General features: G+C 43.2%; 2 protein-coding genes and 1 long non-coding RNA gene across 5 annotated transcripts; 2 read left to right on the forward strand and 1 right to left on the reverse strand.

Annotated features, from left to right (window-relative positions):
• The first annotated feature begins 107 nt into the window (after nucleotides 1–107).
• Nucleotides 108–5,745, forward strand: LOC111848249 (2-iminobutanoate/2-iminopropanoate deaminase-like). Of its 2 annotated transcripts, XM_023820088.2 has the most exons (6): nucleotides 1,089–1,565; nucleotides 3,637–3,742; nucleotides 3,944–3,998; nucleotides 4,607–4,675; nucleotides 5,435–5,490; nucleotides 5,585–5,745. In XM_023820088.2, exons 1-6 carry the CDS (start codon nucleotides 1,501–1,503, stop codon nucleotides 5,642–5,644), a joined length of 411 nt encoding a protein of 136 aa, XP_023675856.1. In that variant the 5' UTR covers nucleotides 1,089–1,500; the 3' UTR covers nucleotides 5,645–5,745. The 2 variants fall into 2 exon arrangements, with proteins under 2 accessions (XP_072561915.1, XP_023675856.1); XM_072705814.1 differs by lacking the exons at nucleotides 1,089–1,565; nucleotides 3,637–3,742 and adding an exon at nucleotides 108–614.
• Nucleotides 5,746–5,904: 159 nt separating this feature from the next.
• On the reverse strand, nucleotides 5,905–10,281 carry LOC140581929 (uncharacterized). 2 transcript variants are annotated; one of them, XR_011984976.1, is made up of 4 exons: nucleotides 9,991–10,281; nucleotides 8,021–8,284; nucleotides 6,785–6,853; nucleotides 5,905–6,667 (listed from the first exon to the last, which is right to left on the reverse strand). It is a non-coding gene; the product is annotated as an uncharacterized lncRNA (long non-coding RNA). The 2 variants fall into 2 exon arrangements; XR_011984977.1 differs by having other exon boundaries at nucleotides 6,742–6,853.
• Nucleotides 10,282–11,160: 879 nt separating this feature from the next.
• On the forward strand, nucleotides 11,161–12,909 carry LOC140581924 (large ribosomal subunit protein eL30-like). The gene is made up of 4 exons (XM_072705800.1): nucleotides 11,161–11,181; nucleotides 11,432–11,577; nucleotides 12,021–12,109; nucleotides 12,857–12,909. Exons 1-4 carry the CDS (start codon nucleotides 11,161–11,163, stop codon nucleotides 12,907–12,909), a joined length of 309 nt encoding a protein of 102 aa, XP_072561901.1.
• Nucleotides 12,910–15,174: the final 2,265 nt, after the last annotated feature.

Here is a 15,174-nt window from a genome sequence, read left to right on the forward strand (position 1 = left end):
AGGGGTGGGCAATCTTATCCTCAAAGGGCCGGTATGTATGCAGGTTTTTGGGATAACCTGTAGGTCAGCTGTTCAAACCCAGGTGTGAGGACTCCTCAGCCAATCAGTCCTCTAATTAGTAATATAATTAGGGAGTTGCAGCGAAAACCCGCATACACACCGGCCCTTTGCGGATAAGAATGCCCACCCCTGTTGTAGGGGTATAGGGCATATTTAAAGACGTGGTTTAGGAGTACAGTCCATATTTAAATACCTGATATAAGGGTATAGCTTATATTTATTTTAAAGACACTTGAATGGAAATTCCTGAACTCAGCAAAATAGACAATGCCTTAGGAGGGAGTTTGATGGGGGGAGGGGCACAATTTATTAATTTATTATTTTTTGGGGGGGTAAATGAAGCCAAAGGCAACCATGTAAGGGGATTTGTGTAACTTCAACTCAAATGAGTTAAAGACACACTCCATGGTGTTGACAGCCTCAGGTCACACAGGTACCAGCCCGGGACTGTGCTCGGACACAGTATGCATAGTGCTGTTGAGCAGAGAGGGAACCACGAGGAGGAAGAGGAGGACAGCACCATGAATTGGGTGGGCTTTTATGAGCAGCCAGCTGTGAGTCTGGTTTAATCATTAAACACTATATTTCTGCTCTTTGCTCAGAGCTCCTGTTTTCTTCCTAGGAATTGTAAGTACTTTGAACTTGGAAATACTGGCTCTTGTGTGTAGCGCTCTGTGTTGGTCTGTCTGTGGTTTTGTCCCCATTTTGGTGATGGACTGATTATCTGCATTAACTTTAATAACTGATTATTTTTATGGGCATTGCTTATTGTGTTGTGGTTCTGTTTTTAATTTTGATCTTTAACAGGAAATCCAACCTTGCTGCAACCTCAAAACCTTCATTTTCTTCTGTCATTGAAAACACTCTGTCCTTGGGCTGCAGAATGTGACCACATGCATCCCACATTGGTCATTATCTGTCGTCTATCCTCTAACCAGTTACTTCTGACGTTTGCCATTTTATAGAGTAAAATGGAGGCAATTCAGTTTATAAGGGATTTTGACTGCTATTATGGTTATGATCTCAGTTCCGTTTTTGAATGCCGATAGATTTTATAGTTTTGTGTACAAAATAAGCATTATATCCATGGCCAATTCTTAAACGGCGTCCACACACGATGGAAACATCTGAAAACGATTTAAAAGCATTAGTGTATGGGATCCATTTGGCTGGAAAGATACTATATTTACGCAATAAGCGAGAGAAATTGAAGGAAATGGTAATGATTTTAAACCATAATCTGTATATGTTATTCTTTGTTATATACAAACAGATTAGCGTGCAGACTGGCCAGTATATAGTGAAGCAATAGGCTGTGGATACTTTCCATATACGGTCGTTTGACGAGAGGCGTGTCGTCGCTAACATGACATCTTAAAAAATTAAACTGGGTTAAACCCCATTCATCCGTCCGCTTTGAAGCCGTGTAGTTTGAACACGATGGCGTCAATTAAGCGGTCGATTCCCTACACTGACAAAGCGCCGGTGAGGCAGGGCATCTACAGGTGGGTATAAGGGCATCATCAAGCATTTATAACTCGTTTTGATTTTTTTTCTTTAAAATGTAATTGCTTCGTAAAGTTTGATCAAGTATGTCGCGATAGCAAATAAATAGATAAATAAAGCTGCTTTTCTGTTTGCCCTTATTTAGAGAGATACCACCCTAACTTCTTGAAGTATTTCCTTTCCATTTTACGGTAGTTATGAGTGTTTTGAACTGTTATGAAACTAGTTAGCCTGCGGAGTTTTGACTTGTACTTTAAACTGAGGGATCGCTGGCAGGTTCTCAGAAAGAGGGGGGGGGGTTATATTGATCAATGTTCAGATGAAATGCAAAGTGTCAGTAGGCCTAATTTTCATCATTAACAAGACTTCATAGTTATTTAATTTCATAATCAGATTTTTACAGTGCAAAATCTCCAGTGCAATAACAGTGCCTCAATGACAAGCAAAAGTACAAACTGGTACTCTTTTTTAATAATTCTAAAGAAAACAATAAATGTCTGGATTTCAAGTAGGCCTATTTGAGGATAGAGTGACATTACTATTGAGCGAAAATGTCGCTGGATTCAAGCTGAAGCTATTTCTGATCTACAAATCAGATAAACCCCTGTACATTCAAATCATAAGCAAACACACTGCCCGTGTATCACCGATACAGTCGGAAGGCTTGGACGATGCAAGTCTCTTGGATGATTGGTTTTGAATTGTTGCATGCCCCAAGTAAAGGAATATTGTTTGCAAAAGGGAATTTGTTTTAAAAATTATGCTGCTCCGATCGGCAATGCACCTGAACATCCTGTGGATCTCGACGGTATCCACCCAAATGTAAAGGTTGTTTATCTACCAGAAACACCACCCCTTTCCTACAGTCTATGGACCAGGGAGCTATCTCACCATTCAAGGCGAACTATTTAAATGCAACGTTTGCCAAAGCTATAGCCACAAAGGAGGATAATACGGTAACATTGCGCCGGTTTTGGAAAGGCTGCAGTATCCTCCGTTGTATCAAAAACATTGGAGCAGCATGACTTCATGCGAGGGATTTGGGAAAGGGGTTTAAAGTGTTCCGCTGTTCTTGTAAGTGACTTTGAAGGATTTGACCAAAACGAACAGTTGGATGAAATAAGATAAAATTGATTCTCACAAAATCCCTTGATTTAGAGATTGGCGCTGAAGATGTAAAAAAATTCATAGCCTACACCGATGGAGAGCTTATACGAATGAAGATTTTATCAAACTGGAAGAAGCGCGAAAAGTTGTGGGAGAAAGAAGAAAATATAAAAGTTGAGCTAAAAAAAAATTCAGTGTTAAAAGACTATATATAACTACTGTTTTCTCCATTATTAATGAAATCGATCAGAATTGGAGAATATGGATCCAAAAATAGGCCTAGAACGTTTTGTAAAGGTAGTTCGATCGAGAAATGCGTTTTAATGCTACCTTGCAATCTATGAGAAGGAAAAAGGAAAAATATCGTGCAAACCAAAGCTTAAAGTTTACGTTTTAACTGTCATTATGACATGCAAAGACATATAAGGTAATAAATCATTACAGTGCATTTTTATGGTAAAAAATATTAGAATTAAAGACATTTTTAAAAGAAAATATTAAAATGTCCACTTTATCAAGTATAAAATAAATTGAGTATGGAATGCTGAATTTAAGTCGTAAGAACAGTCAGTGTCACTTAGCGACCATTTCGCTTAAGGACCTGGTGGCTGAAACGGAACCCGGTTACTGAAAGAGGAAAAGATACGAAGTATTTGCAATTAATTCTATTGTAACTTTTGGGTAAAACTCGTTGAGAAATTACATCATCCTGCAATTTCAAGTTCAGAACAAGAGATGGCAGCAGTAAAGGTACATTTAAAAACCAAGGGCTGTTCTGTTCTGCCTCATGGCGCTAGGCCAATGTTTAGGAGTGTAGTATGGGCATGGATACCCTGGCAGATTTGGGGGGGGGGGGACTTTACAGTGGCCCTGTGTCCATAAAATTGGGCAAAGGGAAGACCAACATTGTCTTAGACGATGGGTCCTGCTTCTGGCTGCTCAGGTTATTTGCCTTGTGTGCAGCCAGGCAGTTGTGGTGGGCCGGACTGTATATGTCTCAGGGCAGCTCGGATTGGACCCCACGTCGGGACAGCTGGTGACTGGAGGGGTGCAGGCCCAGGCCAAGCAGGTGAGGTTTCTGCGTTGTTTTTCGGAGCAGGTCAGAAAAAGAGGCAGAAATAAACAGGACCAATATTGTTTTGCTCTTCCCTTTGTTCGACTCTTTAAATGACACCCTTTAGTTTGTCTTGCACCCCCACCTTTGCCCACTCTTAGCCATATGTTGTGATCTTTCTCTCCCTCCCTCTCTGACATCATTCTCCCCCCACAGGCTCTGACTAACATGGGGGAGATTCTGAAAGCAGCGGGTTGCAGATACAACAATGGTGAGACACTACACTCACATTCCGCAGACGGCCGAAATGTCTGTATCTCAGTTACCCACTATACTTGCTATATAGTTTACACCACAGTAAAATCTTCTATAGCCCAATTCAGTGGTGGCCAATCTTACCCACAAAGGGCCGGTGTGTATGCAGCCAGGTATGAGAACACTTCAGCCAATCAGTCCTCTAATTAGTAATCTAGTTAGGGAGTTGCAGTGGAAGCCTCCATACACAGCAGTCTTTCCTGAATAAGGTTGACCACCCCTGAATTAGGCTATAGAAGATTTTACTGTGGTATAACTATATATTTAGTATATAAACAAGGGGGTGGTGTTGGCTCAGTGGTAACACTATAGCCTTAGACCTCCCAGGCTGCGGGTTCACTCCCCCACACCTGTCTGTGTGCATGTATATGAAGGACTGGGTGAACTGGTGGCCCTGAACAGTCTGTAGTTCATCACATACAGGTTGTCACCCGCTTTGTAAGATAGGCTTCGGGCCTTACTGGATAAGCAGTTATGAAGATGGATGGATTATGTTTACATAATATGAAATTATGTTCAACCAGTTTTGCATGTCTTTTTTTCAAAAGTGTTTTCCTTTTCTAGTTGTCAAAACCACGGTGCTCTTGGCTGACATAACCGATTTCAACCTTGTGAACGATGTTTATAAACAATGTAAGTAAAGTGCCTATTTGGGAAGTCATTGATTGATGAACAACTGCAGTTCAACTTACAATCCACTGTTATGCAATTATCCTGTACTTCCGTAAGTGTCCAGAGGGTGGCACCGTTTCCCCGAGAACAAATATAGATGAAGAAAAAGAGTAACGTATAAACTTAAATAGTTCATGATCGCCCGACATAAAACATACTAATAATTGATCTACTCACAGCTGTACCAGTCTGAATGTGACAAAACTCAGAAATGGCTGAGGCATGAGGTACATTATCCAATGCTGTGCCATGATAGTCAAGGTTTCTTGCAAGTTTACACTGCACAAGTAGAACGAATGAATCTTCATTTTATTTTTAAACAATAATCATGTCAATGGTGTTCATCTAGAAACACACAATCCTTTATATCCTTTATTTTTATGGAGATTCATGAGATGTCTGGTCTAAAATGAACTACACTTCTATGCACATTTGTTTGGGCAGACAGCCCCCCCCCCGGCCCCTGCCAAACATAACTGAATACGCAACCGTATCCTGGTAGCCGAGGGAAACGGGACACTGCGAAGCCCAGTGCAACCCGAGCTCCCCTAGACAATGTCTGCAGGCCCCACCTCCCCTCACAGGGAACTTTCCATGGCCTTACACACACACACAGCCACACAGCATGCAAGCAGTCTGACACATGAATTAGCACTATAAGACTTTGTGCATCTGTATAACTGGACCCAGTAAAAAACTGTTGTGTCCCCCCCCTCTCAGTTTTTACCAGCAACTTCCCGGCTAGAGCAGCCTACCAGGTCGCTGGCCTACCCAGAGTAAGCGCCTCTCAAACTGTCGCATTTCCTGCAGAGATGGGCTATGAATTCATTCCAACATCACATCACGTCACATCTCTCTCTCTCTGCTAAGGGGGGACTTGTGGAGGTTGAAGCCGTTGCAGTTTTGGGGCCCATCACTGATGTTCCGTGACACACTGGTCTCTGAATGCGAGGCCCATGTGCCAAAGGATCCCATTCTGAGTGAAATGTAAGGATCTGAGGTGGACAGGCTGATAAACTGCTTATCACAAACTTGTTTCTGCTCATTCTTCGTGTTCAGGCTCATGACCACACTGATGTAATGCGGTATTGTGATGCAACTTCTCAGGCGGCAGCCCGCTTGTATCTAGCCATTGACATGAACTTCATTCAGAAGCCTGAAGCAGCTACCAGCGTGTCAACATGTACTCATTACTTCTCACCTGAACTGTGTTTATTGCATTGATCGACATTACTTATATAATATTGTACATGGGCTCAAAATAAGAGCATCTTCAGACTGTTATAGATCAGTGTTTCCCAATCTGGTCCTTAGGGACACACAGACAGTCCATATTTTTGCTCCAGGAGCTGGGAGGGAGCAAAAATGTGGACTGACTGTGAGTCCCTGAGGACTGGATTGGGAAACAGTGTTATAGATTATTTATACAACAACATTAACATAACAGATCTGAGGGCTGTTCCACGAAGCAAGATTTCTTGCTTAGCCGGATAACTTGTCGGATTTAAGGTAGTCTGGGCTAAATGCAAGGGAACGAAAATAAAGTCCATTTCACCCAGACTACCTTAGATTTAAGAAGTTATCTGGCTAAGCAAGAAATCCTCCTTCATGGAATACCCTCCTGCTCTTTAAATCTCTGTTCATAGAAACCTTGCTGCATCACAGCAGAATAATACACACATTGATTTACTGCCTCAGCTTTAAGCATTGAAAGCATTCTGAAGTCACCTGTTTTTACAGTGTTATTACACTATGTACAAAGGGAGTATTTACACAAAAGGCACCGTGTCCGAGAGTCCAAGCTCCCACCGCTTAGCTGCTTAATTCTTGGCAACAGGAAAGTGGAAATGAGTCCAGAGCATGCATCTGTCCTGCATCCTCTCGCTTGGGTTTGTGGAAACTTCTCCATTTTCATGAACAGGAATAGACGGATTCACTCATTTTCACTGGGAGCTGAAAAAGTAAAAAGCGGAACTAACCAGCTGAAAGTCGTATTTATGTTTGCTGTTTTTAGCAGCCATATTTACCTGTTAACGGGTAAGTGGGTTTTAAAGCTTAGGCACTGCTCACCCTGGGCTTCCTCGTGGCTGGGGGCCGTGGCATCGCTGTGCTCATTTGGGACCGACTCAGCCGCCCCCTCTGATTCGGAGAGGAGGAAGAGACCACATGGAAACAGCAAGTGCTGGTTAGTTAGCGTTTCGATTAGGGTGAGGCTGCATTAGTCCTAAACAGTATCTTTCAGTTCTTATATTTCATCTCAAAACTTTGGTGCCTGGGGGAAGCAAGAATCCTGCTTCGTGGAGAGAATCTCCCTGACATGGATGATCTGGCCACCCAGACACTGAAGGTATTAATGACGCAGCACAAACAGAAGCAGTGCATGCAGGGAAATGTCAACTCTGTTGTGCAGATCCTTTTACTATTAGGAGGTTTCGATAAGTGGTACTTTGAACAAATTAAACTGATGTAATAGAACCTGCTTCATTGTAAGTTGTTATTTTATGCCAATCAGACTCTTAAAGCACCATTTAGGAAACATCCAGGTGCTGGGATATATTAAATGTTCTGACCTCTTTTTCCAGACAAGCACAGTTCTCTCAGGCACTAGAAATTTGAATAAAATGCAGGGATGCACAGAAAGATGGACAAAGGCTGCAGAGACGCTCAGAGGCTGCGTCCTCATAATGGAGGAAAGAGCCATTCAGCGTCTGGCAGAAGTTGCCCACCTCAGATTTAGGTAACGACTCCTGCCATATGCTCAGCTATGCTATACTCAGCTATACTCAGCTATACTCAGCACTGAGTTGCGGCCCACAGTCATGCATCCTCAGCCCCTGAATGCATGTTGCTCACTGAATACCTCTTGGTAAAACAAGCTAGTGGGAGTGTACAGATGAAGCAGGGATCAGTCACCAATGATACCTCACCCAGCTTCTGGTTACATGGTAGATACAGTACAATACCTTACACAGTGGGGATCACTGGGCCCATTTACGGGTCATAGCAGGGGTTGTATTAAATTAATACTAAATCCAGTATAGATGTTTTCAGATAACTTTAAGTATCAGTGTGGTAATAGAGTTTGATTATGAGCTCTTCCTATTAACTATGGCAGTGCCTCAAATCTTACTAATGAAAGAGCATCGTGTCAGATTCAGATGTTACTCAGTTCTATGTTATTGCTGTTAAATTTCAGCTTTAGGTTCTGCTTATCTCTCGAATGAGATTTACTTCGAATAGGATGGTGGGATATGTGCATGAGAGAATGAATGGGACAGGAAGAGGGGACCGGCATGATGGGTATACCCCGGTCTTCCGGTGACTCAGCTGGGGCAGCGCTGCAGGCTGAGCTCACCCTACCCCCATCTAGGGCCTCATCTAAGGCTTCCTCCTCCAGGGAATGTGGTTCACTGCATCCCTGTTGATTAGGATCTTTAACAGCCACCGTCTCCTCCTCTGTGCCGGCAGCCTGATCGCGGCCTTGCGCAGGAGCCTCGTCAGCGTGCAGATGGCCCGGGTCGGGGATGGTCTCAGTATCTTCAGTGATGCTCCTATTTTCGCTGCGGGCATCTGTCAAATGAGAGGGTGACAGATACACCACAAAACTATACAGCAAATCGTCCTGAGACAGGGAAGTGTCTAAGTTCAGTCCAATACCATATGTTGTCTCATTTGAGTGCCACATGTTTTAGGTGGCAATAATAGAGGAACTCAGGAGGAGTCTAACTGTAAGCTGGACTCGGCCATGTGTGCTTAATAACATCCCCTCTGTGCACAAATCCTGGAGCAGTACTGAGGCTTATGAGACCAAACAATGGTGCTGGAACTTCTACTGAGCAATAATAGCACCAGCAGGAGCATTCCTAGGGTTGTGTTACTGTGTTCTCATTCAGTTTCACTAAAATCAGTCCCCCTAGTAATGGCTTAGCCGCCCTTTTCATAAATCTCTAGTGAGCCCCACTCAACTGAGCATCAGTTTAGTTTGGCGTAACTGTATAAAAGAGCCACCTGGGAAAGGTACCGGTTTGGTGAATAGTCTGAAAGAACCGCATAGGAAAGGCAGCGGGCCCAGTTACAGGCACTGTGCTAAATGAAGTAGCCCACAAAATATCATCCTATCAGATAAGCAAGGTACCACGTGACCAAAACAGATGAACTGACCTATCAGAGTCAGGAATGTAAAAGACCGATAAGACGAATTATCAATAACATAGAAGAGGAAAGGAAACGGGAGACACTTCATCCTCTGAATAACTTTATAGGCCACTAGAAAAACACCTGTTACTTATTAACGTCTGACAAGTCTGTACACGTTAATGTTTCCAGACATCACCTAGACTGTCAGACAACCAGTGTTAAAAAGTAAACCAGAGGCAGCGCACTGCAGCTTAAATAAAGAACATGGGTCTACGTGTCAAGTGTGGTTTAAACGCGGACGTTTAGTGACAAGCACATCATGAAAGCTTGAACCCCGTCGTTTAGCAACGGTACACCGAAAGTAGCAAGGGCACGCGACCGAAGCAAAGCGGCCACCTTCGGTTCTCCCTGAAATTAAAGATGTCACATAATCCTGTGTACAGTCACACAAACAAATCGTCTGAGAACTAAGAAAGACCCGCAAAACGGGCCAGGTAAACAATGCGAGTGTGTCTTTTACAAGCAAGCATCAGGCCGCACACGTTCTGCCTTTAATAATATATAACATTTATTATCCACTAGCATTTAAGAAATAAATGGCATTCCTCAATTTAAATTTCACGGGTAGTTAAAATTACTTTAAAGGGGTTTGCTTAATTGGCAAAGTGTAGTTTCAAATGTAAAGTTTTAAGATCGATAAATCAAGTTGAGACAAACACAGAGTAAACATATGCTGTATGGTAATTTCACAGTATGAGATCCGCGCTGCCAAAAGCGTCCCAGTGGCGTTAATAAAAGAGATCGATGAAGAGCTACAATGACTATACGACAATAATACTCTTTAATAATAAAATACATGCATCCTTTGGTTTTAGATGGCACGGGAATTGAAGTATTAAATATCTGAATTGTTCCTTGGATTTCCCTAAGAAAGTTTGCGGTTTCAAAATACCACCGACTTGAAGTTTCCCCGGGAGACACGTAGATAATACGATTTCAACTAATCTGGCAAAAGTAAAAACTTAAACTCAATGCCTTCGGGAATAAACAGACGTCGTACTCAAAGCACAAGATTCTGTAAATCCTATTCCGTATTGTCTGGGCTTTGACAAAGTGGATGTAGCTGCATTTTGACTCACCAGCGACACTCGCTCCGTTGGTCTCCGGCTTCGCTCTTGATCTGCTCCTCTCTCTTGCTATAGTCTGAGTACTGCTTGAACATCCCATCCTGACTGGGAATATGAAAGAAAAATCAAAACGAACAATTAAAAGCCCGAAGTATTTATAAAAAAACATAAATATCGATAACTCCCGTGGCATGAAGTTCAGAGTGACTGTTTGAAGTCACTTAACGCCTTTATATCGCCAAACGCGTCTTTACGCATGACTGGCGCCCTGGGCTACGGAGGAACGTCGGCACGGTGTGAATGAGAGACCGTGAGGATGTCCGGGTTATGCTGATGTTCATGCTGATGTTGGTGCTGAGGAGGACCAGTCCAGGAGCATGCGTGCCGGAGCCAGCCTTTGCCGAGGAGCGTTCGCCCATCCAGACCATGTGTGCAGGATCCTGTCCAAACATTTTTAAATGTTAATCATAGTTTCAAACGTCGCAGATGTGCAACCCTGCACTCACATGATAGACAGGACAAGTCGTTTTTTTTTAAGTTGGACAACCTCAAAGTTACGAGTCCTTGCCCTGTGTCATATTATAATTATGACGGCTTTTGGAATACTAAGACTTTGGCCACATATCTTATTAAAATTCGCCCTGGATAAAAAATATAGCCATTCATTTGCAACGGTGGTACCTTTGGGCGGTTTTCAGTCCCACAGTGCTGTGTACAGGTTAATTTTAAAACATTTTTTGAGTTGTACACACTTATCTCTAATTTGTCAAAACTTACCATGTGTATATGGTCATATAAAGTATTTTTAGATCGCTATATACGTTGTATTTTTTGTGCACAGTCTAGAAATAGGCCAACTATACTTTTTACGGCTATACATGACAAATCTAATCTTAACTTGAAATGGGCACATTAGCGCTAGAAACAGCGCCACCTGCAGGATCGAATTACATAACAAATAGTTAGCACTTGTGTGCTTAGCACAAGATGCAAACATCCATCCATCATCCAACCACTGAACCTGATCAGGGTCACGGGGACGTGGTGAAGACGTGAAATCATCATCATCATCATCATCATCATCATCATCATCATCATCATAATTATTTTCCTGTTCTTCTGATGGTCGTGGATGTTTTGTGTTTTGGAGGGGGGGGGGGCAGAAAATACTGAACCGGAGCCATGGTGCCAGCGAAGAAGACGGTGAGTGAAGTGCGGGGAGAGCCCCTGCAGCCACCCCCCCCCCCACCCCATGCTATCCAGCCAGCTTCAGCAGCGCATCAGAATGGGAGTTTACAGAACATTTGCAGAACAGAATGTCACTGAAGTGTCCGTGCAGTTTGAGATCCGCTGGCCTCTTGTCATCTGGTGTCCTGTCTGACAGTTGCACGGTGTGAGCCTCCCCCCACACGCCCCCCCCACCCCCGGGTGATGTACTGTCTCTGTCATGCAGAAAAAGTCTCTGGAGTCCATCAACTCCAGGCTCCAGCTGGTGATGAAGAACGGAAAATATGTGCTGGGATACAAACAGACGCTGAAGATGATCCGTCAGGGTAAAGCCAAGCTGGTCATTCTGGCCAACAACTGCCTGGCACTGAGGTAGCTGCTGCGTTTCAGCCCGAGCAAATTGTGTTGCAAAAGTGGGGAAAGTGACCAAACCATGGCTAACATGGAGGAACATGGCCCACATCTTTCTGAGATTAGGCCTCAAACTATCACTTTATACCAGGGTACTTAAAATCTGGACCTCGATTCCAAATCCAGGCCTTGTTTTCAGTTCTCCCAGGTAGTTAGTTTAATAATTACTGATTCTGATTGGTCAGAAGCTTCACACCTGGCTCACAGGTAAAGGAAGGCTGGAAAACCAGCAGTGCTCGGACCTCGAGGACCGTGATTTGAATAACCCTGCTATATGGTATTGAATCGTGATTTTGATTGCATGTCTTTCTGATGGGTATGTGTAACACCTCATACAGCGGCAACACCTTGATATATCACTGAGCAGGAGAGCTGACCTGGTGGTGTTATGTCATCCTTTTCAGGAAATCAGAAATTGAGTACTATGCCATGTTGGCAAAGACTGGTGTTCATCACTACAGTGGAGATCATACGCTGGCGATCATCGACCCTGGTGAGCATCCCGTCAGAACCTCAGTTCTCTTGTGGTGTTTCTACGAGGGAGACGTCTTCAGTTGTCATTTTCACTGCATCTACCAGTCCAGACTTCATGTTGTTGCTGTTTAATGTTTAGCTGGCTTCCAACATTACAGACTTTGTTCTTAAACTATAAGAACTATTAAACTATATATAACAACTGGATTGTATTTCACAAATGTCTTGTCTGATCTTAGTGCATATGTCTGCTGTATTTATATGAGCATTTGACAACCAGACAGAAATTCCCTGTATGTGCGAACGTACCTGAACAAATAAACCAGATTCTGATTCTGCTGCCACTGGTGGTACGCGACTTCCCCCTACTGGTAAGCAGAGGTATCGTTTTATTTAAACGATCAGTCATGCGGAGAACCTAATATTTTCCAACCTTCCGAACCGTTTAAATAGTTTGAGAACCACTCCTGTACAACCTATTAATTTTATATTTTTCACAGTACTGCATCTGTGTCCTCGTTTCACCACTGACGTATCTGAGAGACTGCTGTTGTAAATCTCGCCTGTTAAATCTATCAGTGCCCTCCGGAGGGCCAGAAAATTGTGAGACAGTAAATGTAGGTGACAGCAGACCTCTGTATTTGTGTTCTCCTGCATGCCCTGTTAGTTTTTTGCCATGTGTGAAGTTGTGTAAGATGACTCATGTGCTTCTGCCAACTCCTCTCCGCTGAGTGCTCAGCTTACATGTCACTCTTGCGTCCTGCACGTGACTCTGACATCATCAGGAGCCAACCAGATCAGCAGCAGGTAGAGAAGTAACAGCCCCTTTTCCTGACTGTCCAAATACATTTATTGTATATTGTACCATGTATATGTGTGTAACTCATCATATTTTAGAATGTTTTATTCTACAGCAATAGCTCTAAATTTAGACAGATTGTTACCTCAGTTTCTAATAAACAAAGGACAGATGTGAATTAACTTGTCTGTTTTAAGACTTTGGGTGGGCAGGGGTCCTACAGGATGTGATGATTCAGCCTGGTGGCCAGGGGGATATTCCACAAAACAGGATTTCTTGCTTAGTCGGATAACGTGTTGGATTTAAGGTAGTCTGGGCTAAATGGACTTTATCTTTGTTCACTTACATTTAGCCCAGACCACCTTAAATCCGGCAAGTTATCCAGCTAAGCAAGAAATCTTGCTTTGTGGAACACCCCCCAGCTTGACAGCTTTTAGACATCAAACATTGAGAAGCTGCTGTTTTTGAGTTCATCTGCACTAGAGAGGGGCAAAGTATCAGAGGGTTTAAAACATTTATCTCTGCTCCATAATCGAAGTAAATTAAGTAAACGGTAAGCCATACATTCATATTCCCTGCTCACCAGGGGCCTGTACTACGAAGCGGGGTTACTGGCTTATCGGGGTAAGTCTGGGCAAAATGTAAGTGAACAAATATGAAGTCCATTTAAACTGTGGTACCTTAAATCCGACAAGTTACCCCGATAAGCCAGTAACCCCGCTTCGTAGTACTGGCCACAGGTATCCCAACTTACTTGCATTGTCAACACACACTTGCTGCTCGACAGGTGGTAACGACGCTGGTCAGGAGTGGAAGGCAGATATATGGCACCGATGGGATGCAGACTCCCATGACCCTAAATAGGACAAGTAGTTGCAAATAATGGATGGATGCTTTATAGTAATAGTTTACGCTACACATACTAAGCATACTTTATGAATCACCATCAAGAATTTTTCTTTTCCTCTCTCCAGGAGAACAAGCTTAGTCATGAAGGGTATATGCAGAAGGGCCCTGTGGTGAAATTAGTCCATCAACACCACACCACACACCAACCCCCTAGAAAGAATGAGTCACAACATCCTAGAAAAGGAAGGTCTTGATCCAGCAGCCTCTAGACGACAGGCCCAGCATAATCCTGGTACACCACTGCACAGGCTTTATAATGCAAACTGAATGGTTCCTCCTTGTGTCAACAGTGGGTGAGACATTTCTGAAAACAACAGAAATGCTCCCATTCAAGATGCATGTAGTCATTTCCTTTGGGTGACCGTTTAACGGTCTGTGAAGTATTTGGGCGCAGATCCTGCCCATGGTCTGTGGTGCGATTTCCTTCCCAGATGCCGTCTTATAATTAACAAACTGGCCAGAGGCAGGTGAGACGCTTTTCCTGTGCAGGTGTTTGTAAGAACTGAATGTTTATGAACCTGAGGCAAAGAATGTAACAGAAAGTGCAGATGCCTCATCTTTCTGTGGCTTGACGACAGTCCTACTCACTTCAGCGATTGTCAACATGCAAACGGTATCGAGACTTTATAAAGACATTGTGATCTGTTTGCAAACAGCTGGGATACTAGAATTACGGCACCCCAGGAGGGACAAAAATCACGCCAGGGAAGCAAGGAAAACATGGTCATATAAAAACTAGTGTACTGTATGAGAAGTGAGGCCAGCTCCATCCCTGTAACCATCCACCCGTTAATAACACTGCAGTGTTTATCCAGCCACGTCGCTGCTTGCTTGGGCATGTTCTTCCAGTGACTCTTCTCGGACATGAGTACTCATAGACAGGTGAATTTAAGCAATTTAGAATCCCCACTTGAACCGCTGACTTTCAATGACCTATGTGAAATGAGATCCTTTATCTTTTGTTTCATACAGGTGTATGGCAGAACAAAACAGCATTTCCCCATGAAGATGTTTGTAATTTTACACGGTAAACAAATGCAATAAAAATTGCATAGAAAGCACCAGAAAGAACCCACACTTAAGGAACACACCTAAAATACACAAGATATATTCCTAAACACACGAAGTGCAGAACAGTATACCATCTCTCTCTCACACACACACAAACTCATGTGAAAGCTATGCAGATCAGTATGCCGTTTCTCTCTCCCACACACACACTCATGTGAATGCTCTCGTACACAAACATCAGATTCCTGGACATGTGTTGAGAGAGAATTATCCATTACTTTAACGGACTCGGCGGCAAACAACGGCAGCTGTCACATGTCATAATGTACGTGTCAAAGATGGAAAAAAAAACCACAAGGGGACAG

The sequence above is a fragment of the Paramormyrops kingsleyae genome, chromosome 23 (genome assembly GCF_048594095.1).
Source record: "Paramormyrops kingsleyae isolate MSU_618 chromosome 23, PKINGS_0.4, whole genome shotgun sequence".
Lineage (NCBI taxonomy): Eukaryota > Metazoa > Chordata > Actinopteri > Osteoglossiformes > Mormyridae > Paramormyrops > Paramormyrops kingsleyae.